An 11,448-nucleotide genomic window follows, 5' to 3' on the forward strand; every position below is an offset into this window, starting at 1 on the left:
AATGTATATTGATATTTTTAAGGAAAGCGTAGCACAAACAGATGGAGGTGTATGAGGGGAATCAAATGTACTTGTCTTGTTGTTCACTCTTTTGCTGCTTCTTTTTCTAAAATGTAAGATAATGTCCCCAGTGAAAAGGACAAGGTCATTTAATACGGGGTATAATCAACTTCACTATCACTTCCAAACTATATAAAAGCAAAGCAGTCCATCAGACTCTGAATACATCACCAGACATATCTGGTAAGATGAACTGAACCACTGTTTCTTTTTTTATTGTAAGTATGATGTTAGTCAATCTAAATAAGATAACTGTAAAATAAAAAATTCCCAAACTCAAATAAACAAAAAATCCAAATCTAATTCTTTGGGAATGCTTGTATAAATAAAAGCAACACCTAATTAACAATTAGTACACTCTTTATAAGGTGCAAAACAAGATCCTATGTGGGGAAAGCTAAATTTTAATTCCCACCTAACAGTCACTCTGAATACTTTATAGGTCAACTGTAATAAGAGCATTTGCTTCTACTGCCCATTTTCAGCAATACATTGTTCTCTCTGGAGAAGGTGGTTTGGGAAGTCAAAACACTGCAGTGGAAAACAGTGGCACTGACGGTAGAAGCAAAAAAAGACAAACCTTTGAAACAGGACTTACTGAAATTAACCGTTAAAGCCGAGGTAGCCCATTAGGATTGGCCTTATCTGAGGGCTCTGTGGAGCAGTGCAATCAAAGGTGAACCTTCTCACAGCATCCCATACACCCCGACTTTCCCTTTACAAATGAGGACTCCAGGCCTTGCACGACTTCCTTCCTTTTCCCCCAAGAAGCGGCGATGCTTCCCCTTTGCTCTATGGATGCTGGCCTCCAGCCTCCAGCTGCTGGTCTCCAGAACACTTAGGATTCATACAGTACTTTAGCAGGCAGCATGGTCCCACTGCTTCACATTAATGCCAAATGCCAAACTTGGAACAGAGTTACTTGATATTCCCCATCCCTCCCCAGAACTGTATAAACAAAACATGTCATTCAGTTTTCAGCTTACTCCTAGTGCTGTATTGATTTATAATCTGCTTGAGATTTTACATAGGTGCAAACATTTCCAGAGGAGGAGCCAAGGACTACAGAGTGCAAACAAAATTTTCTATGACTCAGGCAGAGTAGCATCTGACTTGATAAGAGAGTGACAGGGATTACACAAGTTGGATTCTAAATAACCAGACCCGTTCAGATGCTCCTTTTTGTTCATAGTGTTCCATCCCTTTTTTTCTCTGCAGCAGTTTGAATGGCAGGAACTATAATAACAGTGACAACGTGGGAATGAGTTCAGCATGGCTTTGAGGGGGCACTGGTAGAAAGCTCATCTGACGGAATTAAATAAATATATTTTCGGGGGGGAAAAGACTGTCAGAATTACAATGGTATGATATATCCTTTTAAAAAAGAGGGCTTTCAAGAATTCACCATTTTGATCTAAAATCTGGGACCTAACCTAGTTTGGGGATAAGAACCTGTGTCTTCAAAGTGGCTGTGGGACCTTTTGCCTTTTCCTGGCCTCATTACAGTTATCCAAACAAACAAACACTTAAGAAGGGCGTCTTACAGTATTTTCTCTCTTTCACTCAGCTTCTTAGAGCTGCAGCTTCAGTAACTATAATATACTCTACACACTTCAAAATTACATAGGAAAATACCCAGAATAACTAAATAAATAAAAGGCTAAAGAAAACTGGAACAGTACTGTGTCTCCATCTGAGACTAAATCATCCACTTCCAGCAACACACAGAAGGGCTAGGATATAAATCTTTTGTTCAAAAATTTATACACAGGTTTGAATCTAGAAATTAAGGTAAAAGCATAAATATTGAGAATTTCAACTAGATTCAGAATGGTTTCAGAAAGATATGATACAACAATTTAGAATAAAACAAAAGCAGAAGAGCATCATATTTTGGTTTGCTTGAGATATACATAAGGTGCAACAACTTTTTCTCTTGAGGATGCTTGTGGGACAAATGTTAGTGTAGATGGTGTTTGCTGGCAGATGAAGGTACACACCATAGCAATAGGATTTTCCAAAATAAAAAAGAATGAGAGAAGTGAAATGAAAATGATAAATGGGGGAGGGTACTACATGTTGGTCTGCAATATGTGTGCTCACAAATGTTGTTACCTGAAAATACCAACACCCCTCTCCAGTGGATTCAGGGCATGAGAAAAGCACTATTTTTGAAATCAAGACATTACTCAGAGAAATGACAAGGTGAGTGTCGAAAAGACTATAAAGCTTTGCAGGATTTCTGCTACTCTCAGTGCCTAACCGCTTAAAAATTAAGCATGTCTACAAAAAGGTGGGTTGTTTTTTTTTTTCTAAAGTATCTGAAAACAGTCGTATCCAGTAGGTTGCCCTCCACCCCGACCCCTGCCTAAGGGAAAAGCCACTGAGGTTTAGGAAAAGCACATCAAGTAAGATATATTAATCACATAGAAAAAAGTCATCTTTTGTTTTGCTTCTTTTTAAAAAGGGTCCCATGAATATACAGCACTCTGTTAAGGAACTCTAGTGAAACGTAATCAGAGGACTGGAGGAGAGGGCACTGGCAAAAATAGACCTATTCTAACATGTTCTAGAGAATAACAAGTTAGTGCCACTGTCAAGGTGCATGTTCTGCACCAAACAATTTTTGTTGTTGATTTTATTTTTTTTTTGGATTTTAGCTAATTATAAGTTTTAAATCACTGCTAGCAAGTGGTCCAGAAACTCCAACAGCCACCAACACTGGGACCCAGCAATTTTCAAACATTCACTTTGTGTTTCGAAATTTAGAAAATATTAATACAACAGCATCATAGTAAAAATATCATGCTAAAATCTGGGGTTGCTCACCTGATTTATTTCTGTGTGAATGGGGCTAAGCTTCTGCCTCTGATTAACCTTGCTTACTAATTCCTTCTTCCTCCATGCCCACAAGGAATATGCATTTTTGAGGACACCGTTCCAATGCCCTGATGCCCTCTTTACCTGCTTTGAAAAAATAAAGAGCCCAAATCTCTCTGTTCTTTTTCAATTCTGTTAGTATGTTGTACATGTTTTCCCGCACCGAAACTGAAGTAACATCTACAACCGTGAAAAGCTAAACCTAGTCAGTACTAATAGAGTCATTTTTTTGTATGGCTATTAGGTCAAATTACGATTAGAAAAAAAATCATCATTACAATTCAGTCAAGTATAAATAAGATAGCTAGATAAAACCTTGTAAACTGTCACCATTTAGAGATCTAATTCAAAAGTTTCCACCTTGAACTAACACTATCAAAATTCCTCCACTTTGAAAACCAGTAAAAATTATTGCTGGAATCCAATAATTAAAATTTGGTAGTTTGTGCTGTGATGCAAGAGTGGGGAAATACTTTGTGCTATGGAACAAATACCCTGTAAAATCTGTAGCCGCCGACTAATTTTGATTTATCACTTTGCATCTGTTGCTAAGAAACAAGATACTGTGAACGTCAGGTGGTGGAGTCAATATGTTGAATGTTCTAAGCCAGTTAATCCTGTTGCACTGGAATATGTATAGTTGGTTTTATGTTCAAAAGCAACAAAACATGAAAAGGAAACAGGAAACTTGCAGGTGGATCTATAACTGCGAGTCCCACTCTGGTCAGGCACACCTCCCTCATCAATACCTCCGTAACCACAAAAACTCAAAATGGCTCTAAAAACCTGCAGTGCCAATTAGGCTGTGCATAGCAATTGCTACCCGTCCAGTCTGTCTGGGATGCATGTAAAAGGGCTGTAGCTCAAAGACCACACAAAGTGAGTGTGTCTTCAATGTGTTCTCAATAGTGAAGTAATACTAAGGTCACTTCTGAATACTATGTTTCTTTTTTTGTCTGTATGAACGATCCATTGGTCACTCAGACCCTTGTGTAAAAATAAAAGAATCCTCAAGGCATGAAAACATCAGTAATCTGTAATCTGCTGGACTCTTCCCCTGTCTGGGAAAATATTCGCCACAATTGGACCCAAGCAAATTCTTCTTGGTCACTCAAGGCTAAGAAACAAATTCTGCTTGTAAGAACTGTAATTTTTCTTCATCTCTCCCTTTCTCTTTTGGCCAGCAAACTACCACTCTGGTGGCAAATATAAAAGTGCAGAATAGATGGACCACAAGGCCGAGCATACACCGCTAACACTGGTACATCTGCCTGCCCGTGCTGTTTGGGAGTCTCTGGAAGAGGCTTTTTAATATTATTCTACAATATAAATGTAGGTATAACCTATTATATAAACCATCTTAGAACATAAACCTCCATGTACAAAAAAGACTAAGAATATCTAATAATAACTAGTGCAGTGTGTCAGTTTTTGTTTTTTTGTTTTTTGTTTTTGTTTGGAAAGAATAACTAGGTAATATATGAAACTAGTTTCACACTCTCTGGTTGGTAAAAGAGATGCTGGATGAGCTACAGTAAAGGCAGCCTTTTACCAAGTTACCACCTATTACCATCAAAAGCCTTCAATAGAAAGCAAAGCTCTAGGATCATCCCATTTCTGCTCATTATCAGACAGACAACATCACCCTCAAAGACTCTGGGTTCTGAAAGAACAAACTGGCCCAGGGTGCCAACTTCTGCTTCAAGTGAATCTGGGCCGTGTAGGGCAACAAGCACTTGTTTGCTGTCTCTAGTTTCCACCACATGGACTCACTAGCATCTCTCAATAAAGACAAGGCTAGGGTAGTAGGTAAAGCACAATGTTTTACAATTAAAGGGCGCTTCACTGGTCAGCGCAAGAAATAAGTACAGGAGTCTGGGGCATTTCTTTTGGCTGTCCGTCATGGGTGAGCGGAGTGGATCTCTGACTTCTATGCATTTTCCACGGCAGCCACTCCGGCCAGCGCAGCGAGGCTGAAGAACGCAGACACGGCGGGCATCTCCGGGGTGCTGCTCCGCGTCTCCGTGGCCTCTTGGTTGTGTGAGCATTCGTCATTGCAGCCTGTCTCGGTCACCTTAACGAGACTCCTCTGCAGTTGTTCCTTTGGTTTGTCATCCAAAGTACCTCCTGCTGGTGATACCCGGCCATCTGCTGTCCTGACAAGGTGTGTGATCTTGGTTTTCCTTGCTTTTCTCTTTTGACTGCCCACCAAGGGTTCTTGCGCTGTTGTTGGCTCTGGAGTGTTGGGAATGGATGGGGCATTTTTAACCTTATAAGCAGGCTCTGTGGTGTTTCTGTCTTCTGAAAATATGGCTTCTGTAGGGTGAATGGCAGCCAAGAAGAGTTGCTTGTTTGACCATTTATCCCCACTTCCTTTTTCCGGACCATTAGGCTTCTCCTTTTTGTGCTTGTATTTGCTGACAATTTTGTGGAATAAGTTCTTTTTCTCAGACTGGAAAGGACCTTTGCTGGTTTGGGTCGGTTCTGAGGACATATGTCCAGTCTTCTTCTTTTTTCTTGGGACAGGTACACATTTCTCGTCAAATGTAACAGGACTATACTGAGGGAGGCTGTGGAATTTCTTTTCAAATTCTTCACACAGCTTTGCTGAGCCAAGGAGAGAGTCTTCCTTTGCCTTTGTCTTCTTGAACTTCTTGCTTCCACTGGTCCCACTCTGGTGAAACGTCCAGCTTTCTTCATGCCAACACTCTTCATGATCAGAGGACTTTCCTTTTCCTGACCTTCGTTTCCCTCTGCCAACATTAGCTCGCAGAGACATGAGCATACCCTCAGACACCAGGGTTTTATAAAGAGCACCTTTGCAAGACCTCTCAGATTTCCGGGAGCCACAAGTCTCTATTTTTCTGTGACACTCACTGTCCTCAGGCTTGGCCTGTCCCGATAGACTGGGTGGTAATGCAGCCTCCGTAGGGGTCAAAGGTTCTGCTTTTATACCCTCTGGTACCTCACCAGAAATGTTCTTGCTGGCAGAAATACTGATAAAATCTTGAGGTCTTGACTCTTGGCTGGTGTCTGAGGATTTCTCCTTTGACATTTTCTTCTCTCTTGATTTCACTCTCTTCTTTGGTGGCTTGGCATCCAAAATGCTTCCCTTGCCACTCGAGGATGTATGGACCTTCTTGCGAGGGGTATCTCCAAGCTTCTCGATGCCCCAGTCTCCCTTTGCAACAGCTTCAATGGTGTACATGACACTCTCGATATCAGATTCCGAGGACTGCCTCTTTTGGCAAGTCTGCTTGGGTGTGGATTTATCATTTCCATGTCGATCCATTTTGTTTTTCTTCTTTTTCTTTTTTAGCTTGTCTGGTTTGCTTAATGCTGTGGGATCCTCGATGATCCTAATGCCATGAGGATGGCACATGGGATCCTTTCTACTGGGAACATCGCTTATTATTATCTTGCTACTGCCAGAGTAAGAAAAATCAGGGAAGTGACTACATTTTTGATCGTCTTCTAATTCTTCCTTTTTAATTGCTTTAGGAGCTTCCATTTCTATACCCATTATATCATCCATTCGCAGCTCCTCAAAATTTCGTAATTCCTTAGAATCTCTTACATTTTCCTTAGCTGATTTTTCAAATTCTGCTTCTTTCTGGAACCTGGCTTCATCGATTTTCTCCATTTTCATTTCTCTTTCTTCCTTGCCCTTCTCCAATTCTTGAATTCTTCCGCCATCTGATTCTTTGGCTTTTATTAGCTTTGATTCTTCCATTTTCACCCCCTCTGATGCCAGGCACATCTCTGCCAGTTGAAAGAGGGCAGACTTTCCACAGCGTTTTACAGGTTCAGCACCGCCCAACTGTGAAGTCTTCGAACAAATCTCTGCAAACTGAAACAAGGCTGATGCTTGACATTGTTTTGACGGAACATCAGGGTGGGAGGTACCTGAAGATATCTCGGCAAACTGAAATAATGGTGACTTCTGACACAATTCAGAGGATTCTGAAACATCAGGCCTGCAAGTGCCAGAGGATATCTCTGGTGTCCCAAGAACATGTTCTGCAGCTAAAAGCAGCATGCTCAGGCCTCCCATTTGAGTAGGATCAGCCATCCCAAAGTTAAGCTGAGGCATTTCTTCAGGCTTTGTTTTCTTGGGGCTTGGCAAGGCTCTTGAAGAGTCAGATGGGAAGGCCCATAGTTTCTCCCGTGGATTGACAGTGGATGTTGGGGATTTCACAGGCTTGTTTGTGGTAGCACACCATTTGTAGCCAGGATTTGCTTTCATAAATGCATGTTTATACTCCTTGGCCATGTCTGTGTATTTCTGCTTTTCCTTTGGATCGAGAACAGCCCACCAATCAGCTAGTATCTTGGTAGCACCTCGGTTATCAAGCCTGGGGTGTTCCTGACGTACAAGAGAGCGATGACGTTTGCAAAATAAGAGAAATGCATTCATTGGTCTCCGGGCTCGCTGTTCTGGTGATTCATCATCTTCAGTTTCACCATCTTGCTCTAGACCAGCGGCCCCAAGAAGTTGAACCTTATCAATATCCTCCTCTTCGTCTTCCTCTTCTTCCTCTTCTGAAAAGTCAAGAAGTTGCTTTGCTAGCAATGGATGCCACTGAAGGCACTTTCGTTTTGGTCCTTTTCCAGCTCCTTCTCCTTCTGCGGAATAATCTTTATTTCTATTACCGCCTTTCATTGCTCTGACCGGTCAAGTCAAGACTTTCCATCGTGATTTCAATGGAACATCAGAACTTCCAGCTTCTGTGATGCAGCAGAATTCCAGGAAGGCAAACGGAAAGTACACAGGGAGGAAGATGAACTGCGGCAAAGCCTGTGTCATATGATACTGACTTCGCGGGTTCGCCGGGCGCGAGGGCGTGTGTGTGGCTCGCCCTCAGCGGCCAGTCAGGGGTTCTCTATGGGAAAGTGGAGAGAGAGGAGCTCGCGGAGCCGCTCTGCCTCCGCTTCACTGCACACTCCAATATTCTGATTTTTAAAGAGTGACTCTCATAACCAATAAGGACCTACTCTATGGCACAGGGAACTATACTCAATATTTGGTAATAACCTATAATGGAAAAGAATCTGAAGAAGAATATATATATATGAATCACTGTGCTGTACACCTAAAACTAACACAACATTGTAAATCAACTATACTTCAACTAAAAATGATTAATTAATTAATCTAATTAAATACAATTTCTTCCCTAAAAAAATAAGAATGACTCTCAACTCTTCTAAACATATAAAATATTTTCTTAAACCTTAATCCACCCACTCCTGACACGTTAGGACCTGAGGCAAGACTGCGCTGTGCTGGAGGCTGAGGCCCTGCCCTCCAGCTCTGGGTCTGCCCCGTGTCCTGTAGGGCCTTGCTTACGGGACGGAACGTGGACGCCCAGCCACGTAGCCAAGCTCCCGCCTCCCCTGCTGCACACAGATGAGCTTGGTCCCCTGGGGCCTGCAAGTGTCACATCTGTGTCTGGGCTCGTCTTCTAGACCATGGTCGTCACCTGGAAGCTTCTTAGAAATGCAGAATCTCAGGTCCCACCCAGACCTACTGAACAGTAGTCTACTTTTTCATAAAATCTCTAGGTGACTTATGTGCAAGTTAGAGCTTGAGAGCCTTTGCTCTCACGTGGGAGGCTGAGGTCAGAGGCACCCATCTCTTACGTTTAAGAGACGCCCTGTTAAAATGCTTTGTTCGTCTTCTGACCTCTGAAGGACTTGAGAAGATACTGGCCAATGATCAGTTCTGTTCAATTCCTTGTTGGACTTAAGGTACATTCCAAACTATAGTTGATTTTTCCTCTTATACATTTAATTTTTTGCGGTCAGGTAATTTTCCTTAAGCTGTTTTCTTAGTTGGAATGCACCCCACCCACCCTACTCTGTCAATATCACCCGCATCAGGGTGGCCACCTCTTCCGTGAAGCCCACCGCAATACCCCAAAGAAAGAGCTTCCGTTCTGACCCCATCCTCCTTAGTTGAAAACTCTGGTAGCCCATTCACTGGGTCTGCTCTGGTTATACAACTGAAGCCTCCACGAGACAATCAGCTCCCTGACATAGGAGCTGAGTCCCATTCAGATTTAGATTCTTCATTACCCATAGCTGAGTCTATTAGATTTTAAATAAACATGTGAAATTAAATCTGCCTCTCTTAAGTTTATTTTTGTGGCCCCTGCAATTCTCTGCTTGTGCCAGAAAGGATATTAAAATAGCCCTGCAATTTTAATGAAGGTAGGTTTTACTCCTGGGTCTTACCACATTTAGGAAAGTGTATACATTTTGTACTTTCATGCAAAATTGTGCTTGGCACCGACCTGGTGGTCACGAAGGGAAGCAAGGGTGTTCTTCGATGAGAATTCTTGGGCAGCTGGGTCTAGTTCTGTCAGTGAACAGTATTCAAATGGAGGAATTGCTTTAGCTTGGAAAGTAGACCTCAGATATAGGAGGAATAGAGCAGAAGAAAAAGGAACTTATGAAAAACGGAATACAGAAGTGTAAAGGAAAGGTAAATTTCTATGACTGGCCCAGTCTTCTGGCTCTCTGTGTCCATGGATCATAACTGGGGAGTCATGGGAGTGCAGAGAGGGGGCAGGAACTTGCAACGGGGAGTCTGTGCTCTAGTTTTGGCTCTTCTGCTAATTAACTGAGCACCTGAGAAGCTCACTAAATATTTGTTGGTCTCTGTGGTCACATCTGAAATATGAACAGTTGGTCAATGCTTCTTAACCAGAGAAGAAAGCTAGAAAAATGGGGGCGGGGTGGGTAGGGGGTCTTGTTTAAAGACACGTGGCCAGGTGGGACACCCAGAAATGCGTATTTGCTGGGTTTGTGATGGGCCCCAAGTATGAGGTGCCTTTCTGATATTCAGTTCTGGTTAAGCATCAGTAAATCAGATGCTCTCTTAACATTCCTTCTAGCTCAAATATTCCCCGATTTCATGACTACCAGCCCCGTAGTGAATGCATGGTTAGGAGTCTACGTGTCTGGCAGACACTGCTGGTTGTACCACTCTTCCTTTAGGAACAAAACCCAAAGTTTTTGCTCCGCACACGCCTCTCAGAATAACTATTACATTTCCCAGCTTTCCTTTGGGTATGTCCGTGGACTAAATTCTGGCCAAAGGGAAGTGGTGAGTGTAGGTTCTGGGAGCGCTCTTAAAAGACAGAGGTGTGCCCTCTTGCTTCTTCTTGCTGACAGGCATGCATAGATGATAGTGGAAGATGGGCCAGCTGGGTCAGTGCCGGACATGGGAGCTGCCATAGAAGATGGGAGGGAACCAAGACAGTGTGGCCTGGGTCCAGGACACCAGGGAGTCGTGTCAGGAGGGAACTTCCTACCCCCAGGCTTCCTTTATGTGTGAGAGAAAGACATTATCATCTAGTTAAAGTAACTGCAATTTTGCTCTTACTCTTTCTTTCAGCCAAACCCATTTTAAACTAAAACAATATGGAGCATGAAAAAGACTTTACGGACTCCAGTTATGCTTCCCAATCTTCATGTCAGCACGAATTGGAATGTCTGTTTACTGTGGCTTCTTGTTTTCTACTTCTGTAAATGTAGTATGTTTATAAGATGGAGAATACTATTGTCTTTTACAGAGAGCACTTCTTTCACAGCCAGAAATTGATGGAGAGGTATCACAATTTTAGGAAGCACAGTTTTCTTTTTATGATTTTATCTTATTCTCTACAAACATATATTATTTCCTTAGCATATGCCATACATATATATATATATATATATATATATATATATATATATATATAATTTTTGCCCTCAAAAATGGTCAGTCACCATTAATTTTGTGTGAAATTTGGTAGGACCTGAACTACAGTGAAATACCAAGAACTGCCATTTAAATTACATATTATTGCTAATAATTGTTATGATTGGCAATAAGCAAACATGTGGTGTTGAGTTTTTTAAACGCTTCTACATTTTTTTTGAAAGTTTGGGCTTTGACAAGAGCTCATTAGGAAAAAACCTTTAATTCTTTTCCTTCTTATTTATAGTTGAACAAAAATGCACACCTCCACACACCATATATGTATACAATAATGGAATTTGTTTCTTGTGAACTTGCATTTAGCCTGTGAAAATTACCTTTAATGACTTTGAAAGATATTGTGCTTTTTGCACATTTTAAGTTTCTGATGGGGGACAGGGATGAGGGGCAGTGATGGGAGGATGGTGAAAGAAAAATTATATATATACATATACATATATATATATATATATATATATATATATATATAAAATTCAGAGCATAAGACCTGCAAAATTCTGGGATTAAAAGTCATGTGAATAATCATTTCCATTTCCAAACCTCTCTTAATAAATAATGGTAAAATGCCACAGTAGATATTTCAGGCTATTTAATAAAACTCTCCTTCTCTGTCTCTCTGTCTGCTTTCTCTCATACACACACACACACACACACACACACAGCACACCCCAAAACAAACTCATTCTCACATACAGAATAGAAACTAAACCAAATCAAACCATAGAGAAAGATGATTGGGT

The 11,448-nt window shown here is 41.4% G+C and overlaps 1 protein-coding gene across 2 annotated transcripts; it reads right to left on the reverse strand.

Annotated features, from left to right (window-relative positions):
* Positions 1 to 4,870: 4,870 nt before the first annotated feature.
* On the reverse strand, positions 4,871 to 7,603 carry LOC307061013 (HMG box transcription factor BBX-like; the record flags this gene model as incomplete). 2 transcript variants are annotated; one of them, XM_079715946.1, is made up of 2 exons in its annotated part: positions 4,871 to 5,253; positions 5,404 to 7,603. In XM_079715946.1, the coding sequence occupies 2 exons, from the start codon at positions 7,601 to 7,603 to the stop codon at positions 4,871 to 4,873; spliced, it is 2,583 nt and encodes an 860-aa protein (XP_079572072.1). The 2 variants fall into 2 exon arrangements, with proteins under 2 accessions (XP_079572072.1, XP_079572071.1); XM_079715945.1 differs by having other exon boundaries at positions 4,871 to 7,603.
* Positions 7,604 to 11,448: the final 3,845 nt, after the last annotated feature.

Source organism: Hyperoodon ampullatus (genome assembly GCF_949752795.1).
Source record: "Hyperoodon ampullatus genome assembly, chromosome: 1".
In the NCBI taxonomy this organism is placed as follows: Eukaryota; Metazoa; Chordata; class Mammalia; order Artiodactyla; family Ziphiidae; genus Hyperoodon; species Hyperoodon ampullatus.